The 27,299-nt window shown below is 44.7% G+C and overlaps 1 protein-coding gene and 2 long non-coding RNA genes across 8 annotated transcripts in view; 2 read left to right on the top strand and 1 right to left on the bottom strand.

The window, feature by feature from the left end:
* The window catches only part of NR5A2 (nuclear receptor subfamily 5 group A member 2), an 88,419-nt gene that overhangs the window by 60,945 nt on the left and 175 nt on the right, over positions 1-27,299 (bottom strand). Inside the window, exons 1-5 of one of the 4 annotated variants that reach the window (XM_086901523.1) lie at positions 17,797-17,896; positions 17,169-17,306; positions 14,683-14,801; positions 13,301-13,442; positions 10,017-10,663 (exon numbers count right to left, since the gene is read on the bottom strand). In XM_086901523.1, the coding sequence (XP_086757649.1) occupies positions 10,017-10,663; positions 13,301-13,442; positions 14,683-14,801; positions 17,169-17,250 (990 nt within the window). In that variant the 5' untranslated portion in view covers positions 17,251-17,306; positions 17,797-17,896. Of the gene's footprint in view, positions 1-10,016; positions 10,664-13,300; positions 13,443-14,682; positions 14,802-16,679; positions 17,041-17,168; positions 17,307-17,796; positions 17,897-27,299 lie in introns of those variants that run through there. The other 3 variants (XM_086901526.1, XM_086901522.1, XM_086901525.1) reach the window with 3 other exon arrangements.
* Positions 2,206-27,299, top strand: part of LOC111932469 (uncharacterized) — a 102,962-nt gene continuing 77,868 nt past the window's right edge. For 2 of the 3 annotated variants that reach the window (XR_015290341.1, XR_015290340.1), the window contains exons 1-2: positions 2,206-2,699; positions 7,633-7,734. This is a non-coding gene — a long non-coding RNA (uncharacterized LOC111932469). Of the gene's footprint in view, positions 2,700-7,632; positions 7,735-10,151; positions 10,235-12,718; positions 15,037-27,299 lie in introns of those variants that run through there. The other variant, XR_002866287.2, reaches the window with a different exon arrangement.
* LOC147651607 (uncharacterized) lies at positions 22,439-27,198 on the top strand. Its single transcript, XR_015290345.1, has 3 exons — positions 22,439-22,688; positions 25,674-25,768; positions 25,884-27,198. It is a non-coding gene; the product is annotated as an uncharacterized LOC147651607 (long non-coding RNA).

Raw genomic sequence — 27,299 nt, 5'->3', positions numbered from 1 at the left:
TCCTGCAATTCACAGGACAGGGTTGTTGAAACCACTACACAAACAGGAGCAGAAACACAAACTTTGGGCAATTCTTACCTGGTATTCTTTCTACATGCTTTTGTGGTTACCTGAAGGAAAGTTAATACTTAGGATTAAATAACTTTGTGGTTTTACTTTGATTTTTACTGAGCTCCAGAATATCAATATGGTGACTGCTGGCCTGTATGACCCACACACGTGAACCTTTTTCTCAAATATTTCCACTTTCTCCAAAAAGAGTGCACAAAGATTTTAAGGGCTTTCCACTGAAACTACTGACTGGTTGAAGGAAAAGGTCAGTGGTGCCCACAGTCACAAATAATTGCAGTTACTGCTGCCTATGTAGTGGCCATGGCACAATTCCCAAGAAATAGGAAGGAAAAGAAGTAGATAACAAATAAGGCATTTAGAAGTAACATGTAGAAGATGAACTTCAATGCTTGACACAGGCATCTTTAAAGAAGAAGACAGAAAACTGGCAAACGCTAGGAGTGAAAATGGAAATGCAGTATTCAAGATCTTGCACTTCCTATTTGATCAAAATTCTTGTTGGTTACAGTAAAGCTTTTCTGATATGCAGTACAAAACTGGGTCCATGACCACAGCCTGACTAACATTGAAAAATACTATATACAAGACTGATTTGTCCAACTCTATTTAGGAGAGAAAGCAGCTATAGGTACGTATTTATTTTATTGCACAGTGAATTCTGGCCATGTAGATGAGAAAGGTTCCCATCACTGTTAAGTCTATTCTGCCCATACCTTGAAGAAGGATGAAGCAGATCAGCATGTGACTAGACAGCCCTGTCTCTGCCTCCTCTAAAGTGCTGGATCATCCCTCAGACTAATCAGTTGCCTAAGAAATGCAGAAAGCTGCTTCTTGAGTGGTGAAGGATTATGACTCAGCACCACCAGTGTGCTCATTACTCAGGACAAGCTGGGAGACTGCAGTAAGTATTCCCCAATAAATACCAAAAGGTATCCAGATGAAACAAACAGACGGTGTTGAGTGTAACACCAGAATAAAGACACAATTCTTCCTCACATTCAGCGTCACTTTGTCAGGGTGATGTTTCCTGTACTCAGTGAACACTCCAGTAAAAGAATTTCCTTGGCATAGAGACAACATGGAAATGTCCTTTTAAAATCAGTTAATACCAACAGAACTCATGAGCTAGCTGGAACCATTTCCTATGCTATGGAAAGAACACTCAAATAAGGTTAACCAAGACATTTCACCCTCCTAGCCTCCCCCCTCCCCATCTATTTCTGGATGTCTTCTTTTGTTCACCCTTTGCTAATTATAGTGGCCTTGCTTAGGTGATATTTATAGTCTTAAAAGAGTTGCCTGACTTTTAGAACACTTTATTCATGTATATTTCCTGTGTTTATAGTTGCCTTAACTAATTTTTTAATTAATTTTACTTGATCCAGGATTTTATTTAGCAACAAATATCAAAGTAACTTTTCTTTCAACAAATGCAAGAGCTGTATTTAGATGTAAAAAGCATATTTCTATTTCTGAATTTCCGAAAACAGATTTTAGTTTCTTTCCCTCTCCAAGTGATGAGTATGACAGAAAACTCCAGGATCAGACAAAATGAAATTTCTTTTTTCACTGCACTATGGTTATTTGGTATTATATTTTCCTAATTTATCCTTCTTTGTTTCTTTTTTTTTTTTTTGTCAGTAATGGTTGCTTTAATGAGTGGGGTGTTTCCAAGACATAGTGTTAAAATATTTTTTTTCCCAGACTACCCTGATGTTTTCCTAACCATGTATAACTGAACTTCCACAGGTTACAGAAGTGGAAAAAAGACACTGAAAACGTCTACATAAAATTACATCTTCACTTTCCCACTTGCACCATATTTCATCACTTTCTTAGTTTTTCTTCATTCCTTCCTAAATCTGCCCTTTTGTTTTTTCTGCAGTTGCACTGGAAATGTGCCTGTAGTGATGCCAGCAGCAACAATTTTCAGTCCCTATTTCAAAATAGCAAATAAAAAACATTTTAGGGGAAAGTCTGATGCGTGCCTTTCGGCTTTATTGAAAGCAGATGGATTTGGGGAAGTGTTAGAGCAAAACTAAGCGGTGGTTCACCTTTCAGGAGAAAGGCTTTCTCTGTCGCTGGATGCTGCCGCGCAGCCGGTCAGGCGCGGCCCGGCTGAGGCTCCTCTCTGCAGAGCAGCCGCGGCTCCGGCGGCCGCCGTGTCCCTGTCCCCGTGTCGCACAGGGTTCCCTGGCTGGGCTGCCGAGCAGCTCCCGCAGCCACTCCAGGGGGGGACGGAGGGAAGTGACCGGGCCCTTCCCTGGGAAGGCCGCTGGAGCCCCTTAGCCCCTCGAGGCTGGAGCTGGGCACAGACCCCCACACGGCGGGCCCTGCCCGGCCCTGCCCGCGCTGCAGCGGCACTGGAGCGCAGGGCTGCGGGCGGCACCTCGGGCCGTCAGCCCCGACCCTTTCAGTGCCCAGAGGCAGCCTCAGGGGAGCAGAGACGTGGCAATGGCTCGAGTTAGCCATTGCTTTCGGCTTTTCTCCCACGTTATTTGCTGATGCCTGCGCTGGGCACAGCCCCTCGCCTCACCTGCCAACACCAGCACCCATCATGGCCCACCTGGGCCTCACCCGTGGCGCCATTCAAGCTCCAGCCAAGGCCCTGGGCTCCCTCACTGCCGGTTCGTGGCCTTGTCTCGTCCCTTCCAGTCCTGCCATGTCTTTGTGGCTCCCAAGGTTCTCTGTGAGGGGGGTGGAGTGCGGTAGCCCTGCGGAAGGATGAAGGGCGGCCTCTGCCCTTCAGTGAGGATGAGGCGATGGTGCTGCCGTGCCCGGCGGCTTCTGTGGCACGTGGAGAGCAAATGTTTCAAATCCGTTTTTTAATGAGCTTAGGTGCTGTGTTGTGATTTAACCAACATTAGCCTCCGAATAAAACTGTGATAGAATGAAAAATACTTAAGTATGTTCCTGTGCTTATATAGCTGTATAAGGTGTAAGACCTGTTTTGAGCGATCCTATGATTTGCAGCACAGTTTAAAAGCTCTCAGCTTCAGGCCTTCTGTCCAATAATGAGTCTGATGACTGAGTGCTGTGGAAAACATATTTGAAGTGCTACCAGAGGCAGCACCAATAGCATTTGTGGTGAGGAACTACACCATTTCTCACTCTCCTAGGTATGTTTTGTTCATACAATGCTCTCATATGGCTGTATAAAAGAACATCCATTTATATGATGCAACTTCAGCAGGGCTTAACAGGAAGTCTGTGACTTCAGAATGGCTGGGATTTCATCCTTACTGCCGATGATCCTAAATGCTACAGGCTAACAGAAGAACATCTTTAAATCTGACCAGCCTTGATAAATTTCTAGAGGCAAACTTCCACTCTAACTGGGAGCCATCCCATAGAACAGAAATATGATACAGGTATTGTATACAAGTGCTGGTTCTGAATGATACAGGTACCATACAAAAAGTCTGGATCAGAATGAAACAAGTTCTCTTCCTGCAGTAAGAGCTACAGCCTGGTTATACAAAATGACATAATTTGCAGATGGAAAACCAGCTCTTTTTTGGGATTTATTTTTTGAGGGGGGCAAAAACTTGCAAAAAACTGGAGATCTTTGCAAGCGAAGATCTGTCGTTCTGACAATAAAAATGTGACCTTACTAAGTGAAATCAGGAAATATATCTGATTTTTCCAAGACAACGGAATTGTTTAATTTTCAATGTGTAAAGCTCTCCATCATTTGGCAAAACGATCGGGCCTTCACAGCAGAAAATTACAGCTAAAAATTGTCTGAAAATACAACAGACTGTCAACATGGCTGAGCATTTCCTGTTCAGTTTCTTAATGCAGCAGTTATTGTAGAAGTTAACTTTAACGTCCCTTTGGACCACTCACAGCATGCAAGATCTAAAGAGCGCTGTTTTTTCATCTTGCCCTACAGCAATGTGATGTGCATTTACTAACACACCCAAGTAATCTTTCTATGTCACTGCTGGCAATTGTCAAATTGGAAGTTTACAATTTGAAAGAAAACAATTAAACTGTAATATTAAACTTCTGTTTTGTGAAACCAATACCTCAAACTCAGATTAACTCAGTGTCTGCTTCAGTACTTGTAGCAAGAGGGGCTGTAGCTATGTGATTCCTTGTGTCCATATGTCAGGCTATTTATTACATCTCTTCTTAGGGGCTAGCAGCTTTTTGAATTGTTACTTGCTCAAATTTTCTCCGTGAGTAACAAAACTTTGTTACTTCACCACTGCTGTTCACAGCGACGTGGATAACTTTGCTGGTGAATGGGGGCAGGTGCATTCAGGTGCAGAAGTGGCAGTACTTCCAAAAAAACCTACACAGAACATGGTTCTTAGTCACAGCATGATGCTTAACTGGGTATTAGATAGAAAATTACTAAATCCAGAGAGACTAAACTCAGTCTCCTGCTATCAGGGGTAATAACATCCTACACCAGAGTGAAACTAAAGTACCAGCTCTGACATGGAAGGGCAAAATAGAATGTCATCTTTCTCTTTATGCCTAAAACACATGCCAGCACTGAACAAACTGTTTAGAAAGGCTGCTAAATCACAATTTATGCCTGGATGCTGAAATACAGTGTTTAGTCACAGCCTTTGTCCAGACAAGAGCCAGAACTTCATATGAAGTTTATTCTAAAAATGTATTCCACATTTTTAAGTGTTTGAGGAATAATTTGCTTAGATTCAGATACACTGAAGCCAGACTAAAAATCAGCAGTTACACCTAACAATGTATTAACTAATCTGATTGCTGATATCAAGTGTAGTCCTGCACCCCAGTTTCTGGCAGCTTCCCTGACTGAAAGAACACTGCAGAAATTTTATTTCATCAGCTATGTGAGTTGCATTTCCTGTCCTGATAAACACACGCTACAAAGTCCAAAAGTACTTCAAGTTATCAAATTGCACTTGATTACTTAAGTCTTACTAATATATCAACCTTTCATCATTTAGAAAAATTTTAAGGTATTTCAGTGCTGATCTTTTTCTCAAAAAACCCACCAAAACCCAAAAAACAAAACAAAAAACCCCAACAAAAACAGACAACAAAAAACCCGAACAAAAACCCCCAACCAACCAACCAAAAAAAATGAAAGAAAGTCCACCAAAAAACCCAGCAAAACCCAAACCTATTTTTTTGCTATTCTGTGCTAATTCCATTAACAATTGGATTTCTGTACTGCAATTCCTTATTTTCTATGCATTTCTTGATAATTAGCTACATATGGACTGAAATTTGAAATTAAACTGGTATGTAGAGTATTACATTATTACATCTATCAAAATGGATTACACAGAAGAAATTAAGAGTTTCCAGCAGTTCTGTTAATCCTATTCACATTAAGTTTGCACTTACAGAAATAAGTTGAAACTCTGATAATATAGTTGCACTTCTGGGGAATATGTAACCCAAAGCTAAGCCTTTGTTAGTTTATGAGCTTCAAAAATATCTGTGATAAAATGTACAGTTCAAGTTCTATAGACAGGTTCCTTTGGAGATATGTAATTAAACCATAGTTTCTTTGAAGGCCACAGCTAATGTAAGCATGAGCAAATTTATACTTAGAGCAAGAAATCTGGCTCGGGACTGATACAGGCTGCTATCAATGAATGGTCTAAATTCACAAACTCAGTGAATAATTGTAGGATGAGCTTCTTTACCATGAAATGCACTGGTGCTTCCTGAAATCATTCACTACAAGGTTTGTGCTCACATGGTACTTTGACCTATGACATCCTTAGTAAAATAGCCAAATGAGGCAAGGTAGTTTTTTTGTGAGTCACCATTCTTTTAGTGCCTTTTCTGTAACTATTAACATATAGTAGATTTTTTCTGATTCTCAGCCAGAAGAAAGTATCCTGAGGATTGTTCTACAATGCAGGTCCTGTGTTTCTCCTGCTCCAGACAGAGAATGCTTTCTTTTATGGCTTCAGGAATAGTTAGCTCTGGAAGCAGTCTTTGAATTTTCCCTGATGTGGGTTGATGAGGAAAGACCAGTCCAGAGAAGCTGTCTGTATCCTTCCTTGGGGCCAGGCAGCCTTTGGACCCTAGAAACTCTTGCAATATTTTCTTTTTAGCTTTGTACAAAGACCTTTCACCTGAATAAGACAGCTGGTGACAAATCTAGCATCCCCAGGGCATTCCTGAGTTTTCTTAGCTGAGGATAAGATCGATATATCTTACTTTTATATTTACTGAGCTTTCAACAACTCCAGAATAGCAAACAAAGGCCCTCATTACTATTACTATTATGATTACTATTACTATTATTACCATTATTATTAATTACTATTACTATTACTATTGCTATTGCTATTAGTATTACTATTACATTATCCCGAGTCTCTTGGGATGTTACCTCTATATTATTTCATCTGTGTATAAAGAACCAAATAACAATATATCTCATTATGGATAAAAAAGTAATGCCGAACATCAACACCCAGAATTTATCACTTAATTATTCCTTGCAAAGTATTCTGACTTCACAAGACATATAGGGATATTTGAGATTTTAGCAGGTGTTAAATTTCAAATTTACTGGGTTGTAATTGGCTGCTTTGGATCTTACTCTGACATTATTATTAATCTTGACTAGTTGGCTTCTTTATTTTTTCCATTAGTTTCTGATATCATACATGAAGATGACAGGATCTGCTCCTCAGCAAGTGTGAACATTACCCTTAAATTACATACTCAAATCCATACACAGGTCATATTCAAATGTAGTGCCATGCTGTGGGTAGTTCTCTGCAGTCAATATTTTTCCCTTTTACATCCTTAAATGTGTAACACATTCCAAAAGAGGCAATGAAAATTTGTAGATCAACAAGTGAGAATATTATGATAAGCTTAAACTGGTAAAAGCTTCAGAAAACAAAGTTTTAAAACATATTTTTTTTTCATTTGAGATTTCTTAAAAATCCCCACAAATCTGCAGTCAAAAAGAAAGAAATAAAGAAAACTTAAAAGCTGTAGCTCAGTGGTGGGTTTTTGTTATTATCTCTAGGGTAAATGTGGCCTAAACCACTGATTGACTGAATTTTTTATCATATCTTTCCCCTGAATTCTGCTAACTACAAATCTCTAAATTTAGCAGAAAGGAAAAAGATTGCTCCTTTATATTAATTGAAGAGACAAGAGTGTAAGACAAAATTTAGAATGCAGTGAAAAGATACAGTAAATAATTGTAAACTTTCTGCCTGTAACTCACAGCCAGTTGTGTGAGACATCGCTCATCAAGACAAAGCCCAGATGAATTGCATATAAACCACATTTATAATTTTGTACTATTTAATTATTTGAGTAATTTAAAATTTTAGTCCCAGAGATCTGCAAATGCACCTGTCTTATCTGAAAGTCATCTCAATATTCAGCTGTTGAGACAGGTAGGAATATGAGTAAAATATCTTTTTGAGCAAATACATATTTCTCAGCTGTGGATAGATAGGAAACAAAGCTAGCTGTTCTGAAAATCTAATTGCATCTTTATCACAATTGCCTCCCCTTCCTTCTGCATTTAAAATGTGTCATATCCTTAGGCGGCTTTTTTTTTACCCTCTCCCACAGGTACTCATGTCCTGTGGAGCAGTCTGAAATAGATCCTTTTGCTACCTTGATCAGAAGAACCTGAAATCATGGATGGATAGAAGGGAGATACATTCGGGAAAGGTTTGGAAATCTGTTGTTTAGTATTGTTCTTGTCCTCTCAGCTGAAAAGGGAAATGTTGTTACCCAGTGATGATAAAAAACTAGGGTCTGATCTAGCATGCTTTTGAAATTGAAAAGCTTTAAATTCTTAGCATTGTGTATAATCTGGTCCCTAAATTTTGGATGTGGATGGATTTCTGAATGAGTTGTTATTGTTCTGGAATGCTGTGCAATTTTGTTGATCTTGTCCAGATTAAAAAAATTATCTGGCTATGCCAGAAGATATGAAACTGTCTGACCTCAAAACTTCCATGATACAAAGGGTACAAAGCACTAAGGTGAAAGCAATGCCTTCTTAAAAATGTGTGAAAATCAGTTCATAAGCCAAAGGCTCTATGTAGCAAACTTTTAGATATATGTATTTCCAGAAGTGTGTGTACATAGTAATGTATAATACATCCAGAACCAGGAGAAGTTGGTCAGCATTTTTATAAACAAATTTCTGCATCTTTTGTGTCCATACTAATAAACACAGGTTGGTTGAAGAATATAATCCAGGCTGAGGTTGGAGGTGAAGGCCATTTTTAAAACTGTTCCCAGAATAGCATGTTGAATACTTATAAAATTTGTCACTTTAATCATAAATGTAATTTTCAGGCAGGTTTTTGGCAAACTTCAAAATTTTTACGCTGAAAGGTATATGCAAGACAGTAATATTTAACTCTAGAGTACTTTACTCTAGACTAAAGTGTATGGATAGAAAGATCTGGTCTCAGATAATTACCACATAGTCTATTGGAAATATAACGTGGTCTCAATTTCAAAATTTAAATGATTTAAAATGAGTAGTGTGACTTATAGCTGACTAAAAAATTGTATACAACTGAGATAGCAAATGTGACAGTCTTTTCCTCTCTTTAATGCATTTTGGTTTTCCTCTCTGAGTAAACTTCCTCTCTTCTTTCTCTTTGAATAGACCGAGCTTTCAATGACTCCTGCAATAATTCTCACAAAAAAATGTAGAGAAGCTGGAGTTGCATATACAGCATATATATCTTGCTTTTCTTGTAATCTGTCTTTATGTTATGTGTCCATGTCCTTATGGTCATGACAGACATACTGTTGCAGCCAGCTCTTTGAGTGCAGCTTTTCAATGGATCTCACTTTTGTGCTCTTAACTCATGTAGATTCAATTCTCAGTGAAATCCTAAAGTAATTTTTATATTTGGAAGCTGAGTTATATTCTCTTAGCTTGAAAGTAGTCAGAAATTATGGGCGGTCACAAAACTTTACAGATTTCGGTAGCAAGTACTCATGGCAAAAACATCTCTCTATAGCAGACACAGTAACTAGCAATGTAACAGGGAAATTCAGAAGTGAGTTGAGTTCACCATTTTGAGGGTTTTTTTGAGACTGAAGGTTATTCTTTCCAGAGCTAATTTCTGTATCAAGACAGTGGTTTAAAACTGCAGTTCATATCTATTATCTGATTTCAAATTTCTGGCTTAAAATTTCAGATTTGAAATTTCAGACCTGTTCATAACAGACCACAAAGTTGCTTTAACAATAAGTCTGAAAAATGTAAATGGGGAAATTTCTGTCCACCAGAAAGCAGTGCATGATGATTTCCTCAGTGCTCCAGCAAAATATAAGAGCCTAGAGGTCATTGTAACAGCCTAGACTAAAGGAATCCCCCGTGTATCAATGATGATCAGAACCAAAAGGAGTCCTTGAGGTATCTACTTCCTCCTTGCTTTCTGTTCTGTGTATATCCTGCTTAGGTTTCAGCCTGTGAGGTTAATTAGACACACAGGAATGAATAAAATAATATCCCATTGAGAATATTCCAAATATGAGCTTATATCATGGGTGAATGGAGGTGGACAGAAATGGCATTCCCCCATATGCTAAATAAGGTAATAAAATAATTACATAAATCAATGTGGAATGGTGTAACAGGTGTGCTTACAACCCTGAGTACAAGCCAGAGAGTGAGCAATGCTGACAAGGAAGGAGTAGAATTATGTGAGGCCCTATGGATGTTAACAATAGTTGTGATAAATAAAGTAGAGAAAAGCTGAACTGAATATTGAATCTCTTTGCTACAGCACATTACAGGCTCCAGTAAAAGTCATTGGCAAGTTTCTCCTTTTAATAGTCTGCCTACTTCAAGCCAAATAAATAAAGAATGAGGTGCTTGGGGGGGAGAAAACAAAACCCATGCTTTCCTGCTTGAAGTACAAGATTGTAAGAAATAGTATTTTTTTCTTGGCTAAATTATAATATATAAAATTTTTACCTACCTTAAGTTCTCTAAAGAAGATGCTACTCCTAGCCCACTCAACAATGGAGAAGAGAGTTTGGTCAGCCATTTTACACATAAGCCCGAATGTGTTGAGCTTCTCATGTTTGCTTCTGTTGGCTTGCTCTTGCTGCAGATACGCCATGATTTTAGCTTGGACTTGCGGCTCATCAGGCTCACATTTCAGGAGTTCCAATATCAGATGTGGGATACTTGCTGGTGAGCTTGTTTGATAACTATCCATGTATGAGTAGCCCATTATTGACTCTGGTGAGCTAGTGTAAGGGTCAGGGTACTCGGACTTGATAGCACGGCTTGGAAAATGGCCATAGGTTTGGTAGCCTTGCAAACTGCCGTGGGGTGGCATTGTCATGCTGATGGGAGAAGTCACGAAGGGACTCCTGTCATAGTCTGTAGGAGGCAAGGCAGTATGGTTCAGAGGTAGGCCTTTAGAAGCTGAATGGATGTTCTGGATTGCAGAGGATATTGTCAGGTCGGTTGGCATTGCTTGGATCACCTGAGTCATGGCCTCCAGTTTCAGTCCATTTGCTCGGATAAGAGCTTTCTTCTGCTGCTTCAATGCCCTGTCTCTCTTGTACATTGGTCCAAACTTGTTTCGACCGCCACGCATTCGGTCAGCTCGCACAGCTGTCATGGGAAAGAATGAAGTAAATCATTATTAACACTTGGAATTAACATTCTTAATCAAGCATATATTAGGAAAGAGTAGAAATGTAAAAATGTAAGTATTTTTTTTTTCCCCAAATTCAGACTTGCACTTTTATTCCTAAGGAAAGTATTTATTTTGACTTAACAAATGTCACTTTTTCCTAGTGATTTAAATGTGATTTAAATCACATGCATATATTACTAGCAAAGAAGGACTTTTCTGTACATTGATTAGGACACGGGGACAAACACAATGGATGGCTACAGGAATTTCACACCTGCTATGGGATCATGTGGAAATCTCAATGTACATATGGGTCTATATCAAGCTACTATGTCATTAAGAAACAAGGGCTGAAGTCCGGAATTTGTCTGAGACGTATCCAGCAGACCACATTGTCTCATTATAATCATTCCATTACTGCCTTCCACCACAGCAAAACATCTGAAATGTAAATTGTGAAATGTTCAGTAGTCACAAAGAGGAATACATTTCTCTTGGCAAAAAGGAAGCATTTCCTTTTGACTATTCTATCCAGCTTGGTGTAAAACTTTGAGATTTCTAGTTAGCTGAGTTCTGTGGAAATGTTTAGCTGCAGTTGGAATGTGTGTAGAGAAAGCTGTCAGCTTGCTGCCTTCTACATGGCAAATAGAAGTGAAACAGAAACTGTTGACACTGTTCTGGCTCATAATATCTCTGGAATTAGAAATAATTAAAACAAATCCTACTCAACAGCTGCCTTGGGAGTCATACTGGTGGTCTCTGTCACCACAGTGTCTGTCACCATGGGATATATGTAGTGGACTATTGAAGACTTTCACCAAGCCCACCTTGCCCAATGGCAATTAGACTGAAAGAGGAACCTTTGACAGCCTGGTGACACATTGAGACTGCTGAGATTGCTGGAGGTTAAGTTCTTGAGCTTTTTATCTTAGGGATTAGTAGGACATTAAAAATTTATTATGAATGCTAGATACGCATAATACTGTACCTTATCGTAAGGACTTTAATGTTTAATGATTTTTTTGGTCCATGGTAATTTATGAACTAGACTTTTAAGGCTATATGTATCACTATCAGGGAAATACACATATAAATGTCACAAGTATTTACAATTAAGAAAACATGTTCTTCCAATTTTCTAAACAGCGAAAAAGAAGTTGAATTTGTAGGAAAAATGAGCTGTCAATATTACTGCTGAATGTTGACTTTAAACAAAATGCATGAAATTAATTACATCACTAGTAAATGTAATTAATTTTAAATCTGTATACACAGTATCCTCACAGATACTCTGCAATTAAAAACCATGAGCCAAATTGGATTAGCAAGTGCTTTTGTATAAGCACTACTTAAATTTAAGGCGAACTTTGTGTAATGACAGAAGACAAAATTTGGTCTTGTATCATTGTCAGCAAGTGAGGGGAGTTAAAAGAAAGTATTTTATCCTTCTTCTTAATGCCAAAAAAAGACAAAAGGATTCCACATGTCCTGTAATTGTATTATTTGAATTTGGAAGCACATGCAATGATGCAAGATGTTTAGTTAGATGTTTAGCAGTGTGTCAGTGCTAGTTCAGTTTTGTGAGAAAATACAACACTATTGAAACAGCAGGAGGCTGATGTTTCTGTTTATCTGCATTTATATAAACAGCTTCCCTTTGCCAGAGCTTGTTGACTGGCTCTTATCCTTTCTGGTTCCCTTCATGGCTTGTAGTTTTCCCACTTGGCCTGATTTTTTCTGGTTAAGCATCTAGGGTGAATGTCATTTCATACAGTTGTAACAGTAAGGAATTTAGGAGCTTGTCCTTGGTCAAGGAAAAAATGTCATCTGCTCCAAAATCTGAATTTTAAGATTTTATATATCAAAGTTAGAATGAACCATTTATGATTCACAAATTCAAGTTGATTCTATTTTTGCATTTGGTTATCTTAAAGGTATTGTACACTTTTTATTGTTCTCTGTAGATGAGAAAGTGAACTGAAGTCAAAAAGTGCATTTTAACACGCCTTATCTTCTTTCAATTGCAATAGCCTTGCAGGTGTAGCATCACAAAAAATATTGGACACAACATCAGAGATTATTTGGTTCCTAATCTCAAAGGCGAGTCAGTGTGAGAAAAACCCTTATCTATTTCTTTGTATTCTTGTTGTCAGAAGAACATACATAAAAAAACCAAAACCAAAAAAATCCTAGATAAAATACAAATAAAATCAGATCACTCTTCATAGCAAAAGAGTAATTTTTTTTTCTAATTTGGACACTTGTTACAAATTTTATGTTTAATCTAAATTAAGTATTTTTTAAAAGCTGCAAAACTATTCAATCTACACCCAGGAATTCAGGAACTTTAAAAGCATAAAATATCAAGCTATATAGTTACGTGACAAAATGGATTATGATTTTGACTGGTTCCTAAATGGTAGTGATCTACCATTTACTTATAAGACTTTTTTTATAAAGCAACAATTTCACTGACCATACAAAGTATAACCTTTTATTATAATTTCAAAGCCATAGCTATATAACTTTTAAATATAAAATACAGTGCATTAATATCTTATCCTATAATTTCATAATATAGTTGAAGATACCAGCAAGACTATAGCTCTTACCTTCCAATTTCATTCCAACACTTAGACATTTTTGAAATCGACAGTAAGGACATCGTTTTCGCTGTGTTTTGTCAATCTGGCAATTCTGATTTTCTATACATGTGTACCTTTTGTTATTCTGGACTGTTCGCTTAAAGAATCCCTGTATGATAGACACAAAAATTAGCCTGTTTTGCTTGAACGTGTGTTTCAGCATTTTATGGAAATCATTGTAAGATAATTTTCAGATAAATTTCAGATGCCATTCAAGCACTTACAATGTTACATAGTTTATTTAAAGTTAGTCAGCTGAACCCAGGAGAAAGCCACCAAATTCCAGAGGACATTTTCTTGTGTTAGTGCTATGTTTTATAGACTTGATGTCAAAGCTTGCTGAGACTTTAGCGAGGCTGTAGCCTTCTGTGCTTCTAACACCAGTGGCAGAAATAGTGACACTGACTGCTTCCTTTTGTATTCTTTAATCATTGCAGAATTATTAAAGTCTTCCTTTAAAGTAGTTTTACATGAAATAAGCAGGAATGTTGTTGCAAAGATAAGAAAAGTACAGAGTACCTCTGGCTATCTTACTTCCTAGTGGGGCATGCTGGAGGCATAGTAAGTGCTCGTCATTCACTTCTTGTTGCTTATTTTTTTAGTAAAAATATAGTGGACTAAGTTAATTTTTCCATGCAACTAAGTGTTTTAAATGGTATTATTCTTGCAAAGGATCTTCACTTACAGTGCACTGCTTAAATAACAGTAAAAAAACCTTCAAAAATTTTTACATGAAAAATCTAACTTGTCATAAATTCACAATTACTTAAACCTTATAGCACAACAAAATAACACAGGTATATTCATCTTTCTATATGTTAATTGGTTACTTGACTTTGTGTGTCAAGTGAACTCTGAAAGTTACAGTTTGCATGAAAAAAATGCATGGTCATTATAATCACATAAATCTACATTGCAATATTGAAGGATGAAAATAAAAATCTTAAGAAAGCTGCATTAGACTTTGCAAAGCTAATCTGCATTAAGGATAATCTTCCTACTTTATCCTCCAGAAAAAGTAATATAAATCAACTAAAACAAATATTTAGCACAGTTAGCAATGAAAGTTGTTCTCAGAACTACATAATGACAGCAAAATTCTAAAAAACAATGACAAAACTACAATGCAAAATAGTCCAAGTTGTTTGCATTTGTGCAGATCTCTCTCTCAGAGACTTCTATGTCCTAAAGCTTTTTGATGGTTAATTATTTTATGTGAATGTATTAAGAAACATATAAAAAAAACCCAAAATATTATACATCTGGTTTATTTAATGATCATTTTTTTCTGCTTATATTTGAAACATTTTTGCTGTACTTGTGTTTTTATGTAGTAATTAGCACAGAACCTTGCAGCTTTCACAGGTGAGAAGTCCATAATGGTACCCAGACACTTTGTCTCCACAGACTGGACACAGCTCTTCAAGGTCTTCATCGTAAGAGTAATTCACCATTTTAAACTGAGACACTGGCAGAAAGAAGAAATAGCATATTCAATTAGAATTTACATTACTAATTCAAATATTCTGCAACTTTCTCATCTAGAGAGGAAACTTACTTAAACAAGCACACCACTGAAAATAGGGAGAAAAAAAGTTTTATTTAAAAAGACAAATTGCATGAAGACATGCAACTTCCCATCATCATCAAATCTGCATGGTACTTAGCAAGTGTAATAAAACGCATCAGCATCTATGTTTTAATTTCCTGAATGTTTATACTTATAGATCACCTTTAGCCTAGTCCTTATTTTATGGAATCACAAACTTAAAGAATAAATTGAATCCGAAAATGATCGGGGCAAGCTTTAAAAAAGCTGAACGAAAATATTGTCACTTCTGTATTGAAAGTAGTTATTCTCCCTTAAAGTTTTCTTTCAATATCAGCCCGCAAATTTTTACCTAGACTAAACCCGTATCTCACAGACCCAGCACTTTTGCACCGTGTGATATCCAAGTTACTCGCAAAACCACTTAAAACGACGTCCTCCGCGCCTCCCAAGCCCGTGGTGTCGGGCAGACCGCCACCCCTGCGTGCTGGCACCCCCGGCTGTCGCAGCCAGCAGCTCCGGGCCCACGGGGGAGACGCTTTTCAGCTGTGCCCGTGTCGGCACAGGGACACGAACCGGGACCGCCGTGCTCGGGGATGCGCTCAAGGGTCTGCCCGGCCGGCAGACCCGGCGTCCCCCGCTACCGGGGCTGGCGTGAAACCTGCACGCCGGGGCCGCCCGAAGTTTCTGCCGCTCGGGGAAAAGGCGGGGAGAAGCCGGTGGTCAGGAGAGAACGGGGTGCTAAAATACTCTGAATGAAAGCACGGAGCGTGCCCACTCGAGCGGGGCTCCCCCCGCAAGGAGCGCAGTCAGCGGCTGCGGTTACTCCTAAGAAACCCTGCTGCTCAGTGCAGGGCCGCTTTCCTTCCCGTTTAGCCCTGCCGCTAAACCTCCGACCTGTTCGGCAAGCACTGTGGCAGCGGAGGACTCCGGAACATGGCGAGACGCGTTGGGCATCGCCGCTGGACTGCTTAGGATGTTGCCTCTTTGTCTTTAACTCTGCGGCTGCCACCGTTCGGGGGCACCGGGGCGGTCAGACTCCGCCCGAAGCCCCCGGCCCGGCCGCCCGGCTTACCAAGGCAAGGGGTTTCACCCCGGGGCTCGAGGGAGCTCCCGGGGAGCGCGGGGGCATTATCCCGCCGTCACACTGCCGCCGAAACGCTTCCTGAGCCGCCCCGGCACGGCCGGGGATCGCCGCCTGTCAGCGGCGTGGGGCGGACACGGGGCGGCCGCAGGCGGAGGAGGAGGAGGGCCCGGCCCTCCCCTCTGCTCCCGCGGTCGCGGCTCCTGTGTCCGGCGCTGGGACGAAGTTTCCCTCCCCGTAGGAGAACGTGGGAAAGCAGGGGTTTTCCGAGCACCGCGCCCTTGCACGGAACCTCCTCTACAGGAGACGAACGGGGTTGTCGGGTCGCCCCCAGCACCTCCGAAGCCCCCAGCCCACCCTGCCCTACTTCCCAGCAGGCTCCCTAGAGGAGAGGGGATAATTTCTAAAGAGCAGCCGGGATGGGAGTTTCTTCCCCGGGAAAGTCGCGCCGGGCGTGGCGGACAAACCGGGTTGCCGGCTCCAGGGCTGGGAGCCGACCCTCGGCGGGGTCTGCACCGCCTCTCTCCGCGCACCACGCCGGCCCCGAGCGAGGAACCCAGAACAGTTCGGTCCCGCCACCCCACACAAATGTTTCCAGCGCCATCCCAGCTCGGACATCTCTCTGCCTTCCTGGGTACCCCGCAAATCCGCCATGGAGTCAGAGCTCTCTCCTACGAAGTTTCGCGACACCGCCGCTGCCACCTGCACGGTACCTGTGGGCGCCACAGCCGTGGGACAGAGCCCTCGGGTCCCGTTTCGGGACGGTGCGTGACACGCGGGGTGTTCGCCAGAACTTCCACACGTAACTTCACCTGCCATAAACGTCGAGGCAGTTTTGCGTGGAACGGGGATTAGACCGAGATCCCCCGGATCTGCAGCGGGGCCGGGCAGCGTCCGACGAGACGCCTGCACCCCCGGGTACGCTTGCGCCGGGGGGGATGCTTGGCGGCTCCTCGGCCCCGTTCGCACCTTCTGAGCAGGGCCTTGTCACCTCGGCCCTGGCACCCCGGCCATCGGTACCCGCTCGAGCCACTCTGAAAGCTGGCCCGCGAAGGCAAGGGCTCGACGGGGCGTGGAGCGGGCGGTGACGGGACAGGTCGCAAGCAAATGCCGCAAACTTTTTTGGCAGGACGTAGGGGCGCTTTGCCGAGGGAAACCCGAGCGTGCGCGGAGGGGGAGCGCCCTGCATCTTCCCCCCTTACCTTGCATGTTTTCCGGCATCTGCCCCTGTTCCCCATTCGACCGGGCGAGTCCGAGGGCCTCCGTTTCCACTTTGGGTAGCATGACAAGGCGGCTGCGGGCCGGGCTGGGGGCTCCGTGTCCGTCCGCGACACCAGCACCTGGACACGGCAGCACAGATTTAGCTGGAGCAAGGGGCACTCGGCGGCTGCTGCCTCTTCCCCCTCTTCCTGTTTTTCCCTCCCTCTGCTCCACGCCAGCCCTTGCCCAGCTGCAGCGGGAGCACCGAGCGGCCCCGGCCGCCGGGAGGAGCCGCCGGGTGCCCGCGGCTAGGGGAGCCGCGGAGCGGTAGTCGGGCAGCAGGCGGCGGGGAGCGGAGGAGAGAGAAGGTGGAGGAGGAAGACCGGGGGTGCCGGGGAGGAAGGAGAAACCCCGGGAGCCCGCAGCAGCTCCGCCCGGGGTTCAGCACGGCGGCAGCCCGGCTCTCCGATCCATGCGTAGCGGCACAGTGCACAGGAGCACTCTGCCGCCGCTGGTGCTGCTGGACAGGGTTCCCACCCCCGTCCCCCTCCTCCTCCTCCTCCTCCTTCCCCTCCCCCTCCTCCTCCCCCTTTTCCCCCTGGTACAAGTGCGGAGGTGCCGAGTCGGGACCTCTAGCCCCGGACCCGCGGGGAGGCGCTCCCGGAGTCCGGGGGCTGCAGGGAGCGAGGTCTCTGGCGAAGGGGGGCCCCGACACGGTCGCTGCAGCCAATAAGACAGAGGCGGGATGAGCAACACCCCCAGCGCGCACACACGCACGGAGCACACACAGTGGCCCAGCGCAGTCACCCCCTACCCGGTTCTTAAACGGGGCTGCGGTGTGAGGGTCTGGGCTGTTGCCTCCTCTCGCTGCCCCAGCGGAGCCCGACGGGCCACAAGCCCCGCCAAGCTCCTTCAGCGGCCGTGCCTCTTTGCCAGTGGGCAGCCACGCCGTCTCTCCTGGGGCCGGTGGGGCAATGCCTCAGCCCGGCCAGCAGCGGCTGCGGGGACCCCGGCCCTCGCCTTCCCTCTGGGCGGGCGGGGGTGGACAGCGGAAACCCCTGTCCTTGCAGCCGCGTTACCTCCGCGCAGCCCTGGAGTCTGAAACAAGCAAGCGGGAACAGCGTTGGAGCTCGCTGTACCTGCTCAGGCTTATTGGGTATCCATTTCACAAACTTCTTGGGAAATCGCTCAGTGCCAGTTGCATCGTTTGCACAAAAGCCAAAGCCCTGGCAGAGCCATCGCTTGAGCTCCTATTCCCCGGCTTACAGTGCAGCAAGCGGCACTATTTTCCAAAATTGTCCCAAAGAACTCGTTTCTCGCAAGTGTGTGCCTCAGCTGCGAGAGCCGAGCGGTCCCGCGGCGGAGTTGCGGGGGCTCCGGGGGCGGCTGGGTGCCGGCAGCCCGGCGAGTGCGGCCGGAGGTCTGCCTGCCTTCCTTGGCCTTTACGCCTCTCTCTCCGGCAGGGTCCGGGGGTTCCACGCCGTTCCTACCACGCCGCATAGGTTTGGTGGTGTGGGATGAGTGATGTATTTGTACCTTGGAAAGCATCCGAGCCTCTTGTCGGAGCGCTCGGTTTCCCGTACTCCCCTGACTCTTTAATATATAGTATAAAATGTTGTATATATTAAGAGCTGAAAACGTTCGGAGGTGAAAACTGCTTCCTATGGAAAGTGGGGCACGGAAGTGTTGCATCGCGGAGTATTGCATTTCCCATCGGCTGGGAGAGCGATAGTGAAAACTGGCGGTAGCTGGAACTTACTCAGTAGTGCCGATGGTCGCAGGTGAGCCCGCGCCGAGACAAGCGCTCCACATGCACAAAGCGGACTCGACTGTGCTCTTAACTTTTTGCATCCGGTAGCTGGGAGACCTCTGCTAACTCAACGCAGATTCCTAGCCAACCCAAAACCAGCACCGCCGGAGTAAAAAGTTTTTTTCCTTCTCTGTGCGGCGTTTGATATTTGGGGGATGGATCCAACGCTCAGAGAGGCCCGGACCTCTCTGTCTCCTTCCATTCTCACCTTTCGCCATTCCCCTTCGGGCAGGAGCGCTAGCGGGAGAACGATTCCAATACGTTATTTCTCAAGTTATGATTTCACAATTAAACAGGTCGTCTGCGAGTAAGTTTTAGGACAGCAATATGGCAAGATGCGGGAGTGAGAAGCTCGATGGCTAAGACGGGTTGACTGGAAACCATCTAGAGAGAATGACCCCGTTTCTAGGCAGAAGCAGCTCGGGTTGAGACCCTGTCTCGGCCCTTGGGAAGTTATTCCCAGGTGCATTGGTTACAAACAATCCCTCTGTAAGGCGCCACCGTGTAGCATCGCCTTGCGCTGAGCCCAGGCGGCTCAACACTGACGGCGACAACAGCACAGCAGCGATTCCGCTGCCTCCCCGGGGCGCCCGCTGTGAGCGCTGCGGCTCCGGGGTCTCCGCGGCGCGGAGGGACCGCGGCCCTCCGGCCCTGTGAGCCTGCGGCCGGGCCGCCTGGGCCCGACGGGCGGCCACAGCGCCTCGGGGGCGGCCCGCACACGAGCGGCGCCTCCTCGCAGCCCTTCCCCGCGGGAGAAGAGTCGTCAGAGCACAGCTCCAAGCGCATTTACAGCAGACCATCAGGACACCTGCAGACCTGGGTCCTGCAGCCCGCTGGGCTTCATCGGGGACAGCCGGTCCCTTCTCTCCCGCTCGCCGCAGGTGACGGCGCTTGGCGACGCCCCGACGGGCGCTCCGTGCTGCCGCTCTCGTTACTGCTGCTCCGGGAAGGCGGCCGCGTTTTGGGGAAAAGCCGGGAAAGGAAACACCGCATCCGGACAGGACAGGCGAAAGCAGCCCGAGCGCTGCCGGGGTGAGGCGGGCTGCGGCCCCCGCGGGCACCTCGGCCAAGTGGCCCAGCAGGCGGGTGGCCCGAGCAGGGCCGGCTGTCCCTGGACAGCACACCGCGGGCACGGCCTCAGCACCGGCCCCCAGGCTCTTCACTCCTACTCGGGGGCTTAATGTCATTCTGCCAGGGAATTGTTTGCATTGAGTTCCGAGCGTACGTGGCAAAGTCACTCGGCAAGCTATCGCTATGGATGAAAATACTTTGGAGTGGTTATTACACATCCACATTTCTCCGAAGAAACAGTTTAGGGCAGTAGGTATTATAAATGATACCTGGTCCCTTGTGGCTACATGTAATTTAACATGGAGTTCTAGCTCTCATGATTGCCTTGAGCAACCTTAATTACCCTTTCTTCTAGTCTCTTCTCCATTCCTTACCAAGTTCTCCAAACTTTTTCTTTTTTTTTTTTTTTTTTTTCTTTTTAATGCGATTTCTCTCCTGAGTTTGCCTGTCTTGTTCTGACTTTGCCTGAAGGTCTTGATTGACGTGTGTAATTATAATTATAAAAGATGATGGCTCGGGGAGCTTCCAGCAGCCTTGATTAGTATAAGAGCAAGACCTGGAATACTTTATACTTCCCTATTTAAATGTATGTACATTTACATTAAAAAAACCCTCACTCTCTAATGTTAAATAATCTGAAGCTTTTCCACCTCTTTGTTTCCAGGGTAGAGGCTTCTGTGTGATGATATTTCAAGGCAAGCTCCAATTGCTTACAGCTTCCAAGAAGCTACAGAACCTGAGCAAATTTCAAAGACTTTTTCCCTAAGCAGAGATATTTCCAACTTGGAGTGGTCTGCTCGATGAGAAACAAATAGCATGCTCTCTTCGAGCTTTGTGTCGAAAGGTGGCTCGGAGAAGGTTTGATTTACCTTCCCAGCAAAGCAGGGAAAGTGCGTTTTGTTGGTGGGGTGGATGGAGCGGGGAGGGGGGGAAGGTAGATGTTGAAGAAAAACTTCCCAGAAGCAAATGAGCGGAGGACTGAAACTCTTCCACTGGGGACTCTAAATCCAAAACCGATCAAAAAGACTTAAATGGAAGTATATAAGGAGAGAAATCCGCATCCTGTCTCCCTTTCTCTCCCGCTGAACATTCCCGTTTCCCACCAGCGCGGACCCGCTCTCAGCCATCAGTCAATGTAAGCAGTGGCTTCAGCCAGGCTCGGGGAGGGAGTCAGCATCACGCATCCTGTCCTCGGCACAGCGACTCAGCCTCGGGCACAGGCTGTCACTGCCACGGGCACGCAGTGGAAGAGAAGGCAGCGTGCGACAGGCACGGGATCCCTGTGCAGCTGGAAAAGTTCAGAATGCGATTTTGCTGCTTGACCTCACACACCTGTCACGCCCAGTTTTACGAGACTATTTACACCAGGAAAAATATAGTCAAATATAGCTCTCCTCTCCTCTCCTCTCCTCTCCTCTCCTCTCCTCTCCTCTCCTCTCCTCTCCTCTCCTCTCCTCTCCTCTCCTCTCCTCTCCTCTCCTCTCCTCTCCTCTCCTCTCCTCTCCTCTCCTCTCCTCTCCTCTCCTCTCCTCTCCTCTCCTCTCCTCTCCTCTCCTCTCCTCTCCTCTCCTCTCCTCTCCTCTCCTCTCCTCTCCTCTCCTCTCCTCTCCTCTCCTCTCCTCTCCATCACCTCTACAGTACAAAGCACAGGGTACCTCAAAACCTTCCAAATTCCGTAGCCAACGGTCTTCTCTCATCATTTTGCCGAGGCGATATGACATTCAATTTCTAGGGATTCATTAAATGGAGATTGCTAGTGCCTCCAACTCAGGCTTTGGGAAAGAAACCGTCCCCTCTAGAAAGAAAAAACAATGCAACAAACAACCCAGAACAAAAATCCCTAATTTACAAAATCAATCTACCCCAAACACAAAAATACACTTCCCCTATTTTTGTTTGTTTGTTTGTTTGTGTTTTTTTTGTTTGGTTTGTTTTTGATCCACTGTTGGCAGAACAGAGTGAAAGTAGTAAGGTTTTGTAGTAAAACGCACGCCACAAAGGTTCACGTCTGTGTTTGTTGCCTTTCTTTTATGCAACTAATCATTCATTTTTGCTTTACGGAGACGTCGTTCCTCTCTGGTCCGGCACAGAGAAGAGAGCCAATTCCAATCGGTCAGATATTGACCGAGGGGCTGTTTTTCAAGCTCGGCCAAGCTCCTGCTGCCCGCCGGCATGCACTGCTCTGTTATGAGCACCTGGCAGCAGCGTGATGCAGAATGACAAGAGACTCCGGAGAGAGGAGTGAGCAGGGCCAAGTGGGAGGTAAAGCATCGCTCTGATTGCCTTTCTTTTATTGGTAAGTGAGTCATCAGTGAGGTGTCGTAACTGCGTCCCGCCGCCGTGTGCTCCGTCCCGTCCGGCTCGGGGCCTCGCCGTGCCCCGGTGAGCATTGCCCGCTCGGGGTGCGCTCCCTCGCGTGTGGGCAGGGACGGCCGGGCTCTCCTTGCTGCAGGGCAGCTTTCCGACAGACTTTCTGCTGAGCTAACTGGAGGGCATGGAGGGGCTAAGGCATCCTGGCGCCTTTGGGGACGGGGTGCGCCGTGCCCAGAGCTGGCGTCAGGGCTTCCCTGGATCGCTCCCACCAGCAGCACACGGGAGTCTTTTTCCTTCAGCCCTTAGAAAGATCCAGTTTTACAAGCAGGTACTCTGTTAGAAATTTCCCCCTTTCCTCCGGCCCCGAAATCACATGAATTCTGTATGGGAAACGCCTTCTAGTTCTGCACTGCCTGGACCTGTTGCCGCTAATGGCGCGACGGAGAGCGGCGCTGGCTCTGCTCGCCGCCGGCTGCCGCGGGGGCCGCGGCTTCCCCCGCAGCCTCAGGCGGGGAGCGAGCCCAGCAGCCGAGTCCAGCAGCCGGGCCCAGCAGCCGAGCCCAGCAGCCGAGCCCAGCAGCCGAGCCCAGCAGCCGAGCCCAGCAGCCGAGCCCAGCAGCCGGGCCCAGCAGCCGAGCCCAGCAGCCGAGCCCAGCAGCCGGGCCCAGCAGCCGAGCCCAGCAGCCGGGCCCAGCAGCCGAGCCCAGCAGCCGAGCCCAGCAGCCGAGCCCAGCAGCCGAGCCCAGCAGCCGGGCCCAGCAGCCGGGCCCAGCAGCCGGGCCCAGCAGCCGGGCCCAGCAGCCGGGCCCAGCAGCCGGGCTCCTTTCCGTGCCCGCCCGCCAGCAGCGGGACCAGGCGCTGCCCGACCAGCCCACCGCCCCCTCCCAGCACCGATAATTACTTTCTGCCCAGGCTACTTTGTTTCTGTCTCTGCTAGCCTTTTGGAGCCGAGTGTGGAACGTCTAGTTAAAAAGCTGGAGCTTAGTCTGGAAATAGAACTCCAAATATATTTGTATATACCGCAAGGCTTCTGTCAGGGCTGAGTGCCGGTCTCTGTATCATAAGAGATAATTGATTTCCATCCTGCACAGACAGGCTTAAAAATGAAATTTCTTTTGCTGAGGCAACTGACCTTGGTATGCTGGTGGAAAAAAAGAGATGGTTTAGGTCTGCTTTTTCCCTCCCCTCATGTTTCAAAGCTTGGAAAACTTTATTTAAAAATAATTTTTATAGCTGATCTTTATAATGAAAAAAGTTCACGCTTGTACATATCTATCTGTCCCAAGATTTGTCCATAATAACATAATGTAAAATCATAAACTATGAAAAGATAAACTAGGCATAGTTTACCCTGAGAAATCTTTATAAGGATTCTGTACATATGCATTTCTTTTCATTGCACATAAGAATGTATTAATATGTATTAATATATAAGGTTGCATATAGATATAATATATATATGTACTCATGTAATATATGAGTAAACTCTAGGCATTAATAATGATCTGCCAGGAGAAGTTTTAATGAGTTTCCCCACAAGACAGACACACACAACTCCTGCAGACAATTCTTCATTTTCACCCTAAATATATATATATATTGAGAGCTGACCTTTAAATTACCCACAAAGACAAGTAGCTTAAGGCATTTTGTCAGTAGTGGAGATCTCCCTCAGAAGACCACAGGCATAATCTTTCCTTTGCCTCATGTATTTTGGTATTGAAAATCAGACTAACAGAAAAAATTAGATGTAAATGTAAATACTGCCCCTTTTGTAGGAAGCTCATTTGCAGTATAAGTAAATGAAGACATGAAAAGTGGGAAGGAAATTGATAAATGTAAAGAGTAACAGCAAAAGTCGACTGAAACAAGAAAATAACCTATGGCATGTCTTACAGCCCTCACACAGCTCAAACTGTTCAGTTCTGTGAAAGTTATGCCTGCATAAATGCTGGCCAAAATCCTGATCCAAACTTTTAAAGATAGCATATGCTGTCTTTGTTAATCATATTAAAATGCTACTATTCCTATTACTACTAAACATAAAAACTAACTTCACCAAACTCATGAACCCCGATTTCAATACTGTTAATTGCCTGAGGACATTCTACAAGCTGAAAAATGTCACAGTTGAAAACTACAAGTAGATTATTCTTCCTCTTATATAACCATTTTTTTTTTGTTAATTAAATAGTTATTTCTGTTAAATAATCATAGCTAATGCTTATAAAAATTGCATAGTGTCCCTGATGACACTAAGACAAGAGGCTGATTACAGGAAAAATAAAACTAGTCAAGTATCTTTGTATTGCTTCAGAATCTGATAGAAGAAAACAATCATGGCACTTCCATAAAAACATTTATAAGTTCATATGGTGTTCATTCATCCGGAAGATAGGATGTACTATTAAGGTTTTGTGAATTCTAGTTGCCTCTTTGATCATATGACTAAAAGCAGGTGTCAACAACCAGTAGTGCCCATTCACACTCCAGCTTCCAGGCTGGTTGTGTTTGCTCTCCAAGGGAGAGATCCACTGCTATTTATATCAGTAGAGTCTGATTTGCATTCATGGGAGCTGGAAGATGCCTTCATTGCTGGGAGGAAGCTGTGACATGCCAGTGGTTTATAGCAAAAACTAACTTATTGCCAGATGGGGGAATGTGCAGAGTGCATCCAGCAAAGCAGGTGCTCCCTGACGAGGACAACTCAGCCTCTGTGGTGGGAAGCAGCAAGTGTCCCTGGCCCGAGGGGCTGCTGGGCTGAGCTGCAGAGGCTGAGACAGCCTCTCACAAGCCCACCCACTCTGCCTTGGTTAGAAAGAAAAAAGTGAAGGAGATGCCAGGCGTGACTGGACAAAAGCAAAAATCTAGGGATAGGATTTACTCTTATGAGCACATGACCCTGCTGCTGACTGTACTTATACCCTGGGAGGACAGCTTTTTCTCCTAAAAAATCACTCCCCAGTGCAAATAAGAACAGAATCTGGCTCCTTCCTATTTGGTTCCCCCAGCTGCGAGCAGAGGCCGTCAGGTTGGTGGCAGGTTCCAATTAACCCTTACAGGTATGTGGTGATCAGTTCACAAGGCTGAGTTAGGTGAGCTTTTCAGGGAGCTTACCATGGGTTCTGGCTGAGTAGTGTCACAGAAGGAGAGAATCCTTCCCCTGACTCAGAGTACAGAGGATTTTGGAAAGTTTCACAAGATTTAGGCCTGCTTATTTCTGGACCATGCTTTGTGAATCTGTCTTGGTATATTTGTGACACAGCACAAGTATAAGTGGTATTGTGACAAGAGTCTCTGCTACTCTCTGTAGCAATCTGTTTTCTCATATCCACCTGATTTTGGGAATCGAGACCTGCCAGTCTTCTGAACCATGAAAATGGCATTTAATTGGTCTAAATATCCCAGGTGAGTGTCTTATTTTCCCCTTCTCCTAGGGTTTTATCCTTTCACCTTAAGAAACCTTTTCTCAGTGACCACTATTCAGATACATGAAATGAATAGTTATTTTACTATTTCTCAGGAGAGGGATCCAGAGGGTTCTTCTGTGCAAACCAGAAGGAGTAACAGTTAAAGACCTGGAGGGCAAGCTGGGCTTGCCACCATTTTTCCATATATTTCTGGGGGCAGAGCTGTGCAGAGGAGCACCCCATACCTGTAGAGAAGCATGGAGACTCTGATGGGACACCTGGCTGAAAGATGGTTGGGTCCAAGATTGGAGTCCTTCCTTGGGAGAAGCAGCAGCTCCACCCAGAAGATAAAGATCAGTTTGTTTGAGGCTATTTCCTGCAGCTGGTGCTGCACCCTCCATCATCATGGTCCCAAAGCTTCCCTGGATGGCAAGGTGCCCACATCACACCCAGCATCAGGGTGAACTGTGATGACGCACTTTCGGCCAAAAGGAGGAAAGCGTGCCCTGATTCCACTTGTGGGACAAAGATCCCTTCTTTCATCTCTGCCAGGAACTGCTGTGCTGAGCCACAACCTTGCAAAACCTTGGGCTGTGGAACTTGCAATGCTGCTGTGCTGGCTTGTGAAGCACCATCTACTCCATGAAGGAGAGGTTTCCCTTGGTAAGCCTTCTGCAGCCCTGCTTGGCCCCAGTTTCAGCCTGGAGACAGCCTGGTGGGACAGGGGATGTTCGCCCTGGCAAAGACACCTTGCTCCAGGTGTGTGGTGAGAGACAGAATGGCCTGAGACAGGAAATGTGTGAAGGGCAGGGAGGTGGTGGGGACATGCACCCACTGGGACTCAGCCACAGCCTGGGACAAGCTGGGACAGCTGGCTGTGCAATGCCCTTTGTGCCTGCAAGCCAGAGCAACCTGTGCCTGACGGCTTTCTGAAAGGGAGTGGGTGCTGTTTCCATATGCTACTGAAGGTATTCACTTCTTTGCTGCTCTGAAGTCTTAACTGACTTCTGTATTATCCAGCCCACTCCCACTGAATGACATACCTTAATTTTTAGCTGTAAGAAAGAATCTGCATTTGACAGAAACTACAGTATTACTGAAAAGACACAAAACCATTCCTGAGGTTTTCTTCAACATGAATTATCATGCCAGAAGCAATTTAAATCTAATTTTTGCAAATGTTTCTATATGCACACACACAATTTCACAGTTGTTATCAATCATAATAAAGATACTGTTAATTATTAAATAATAAATATTTGATAATTGTATCTCTAGAGAAAATTATTACTCTCTGGATTATCATCTGTTTTCTTATATTTTTACTATTATTTTTATTACTATTAATTTTCTTATATTTTTGCTATATTTTATATTTTTTAAGGTATTGTAAAATTGTTTCTAGCCTAAATAAATGTGCAAATTACTCATGGGCTCACCCAATTGTAATGATTTTTTTCAGTTTGGATACCCACAAATCTAATATATTTATACAGAATCTTCAAAACAGTTAGAAAACTGTTACTTAC

The sequence above is a fragment of the Cyanistes caeruleus genome, chromosome 9 (genome assembly GCF_971803275.1).
Source record: "Cyanistes caeruleus chromosome 9, bCyaCae1.hap1.1, whole genome shotgun sequence".
NCBI classification, from domain to species: domain Eukaryota; kingdom Metazoa; phylum Chordata; class Aves; order Passeriformes; family Paridae; genus Cyanistes; species Cyanistes caeruleus.
Note: the sequence above shows the minus strand (reverse complement) of the source record. Positions and strands in the feature narration are given on the sequence as shown.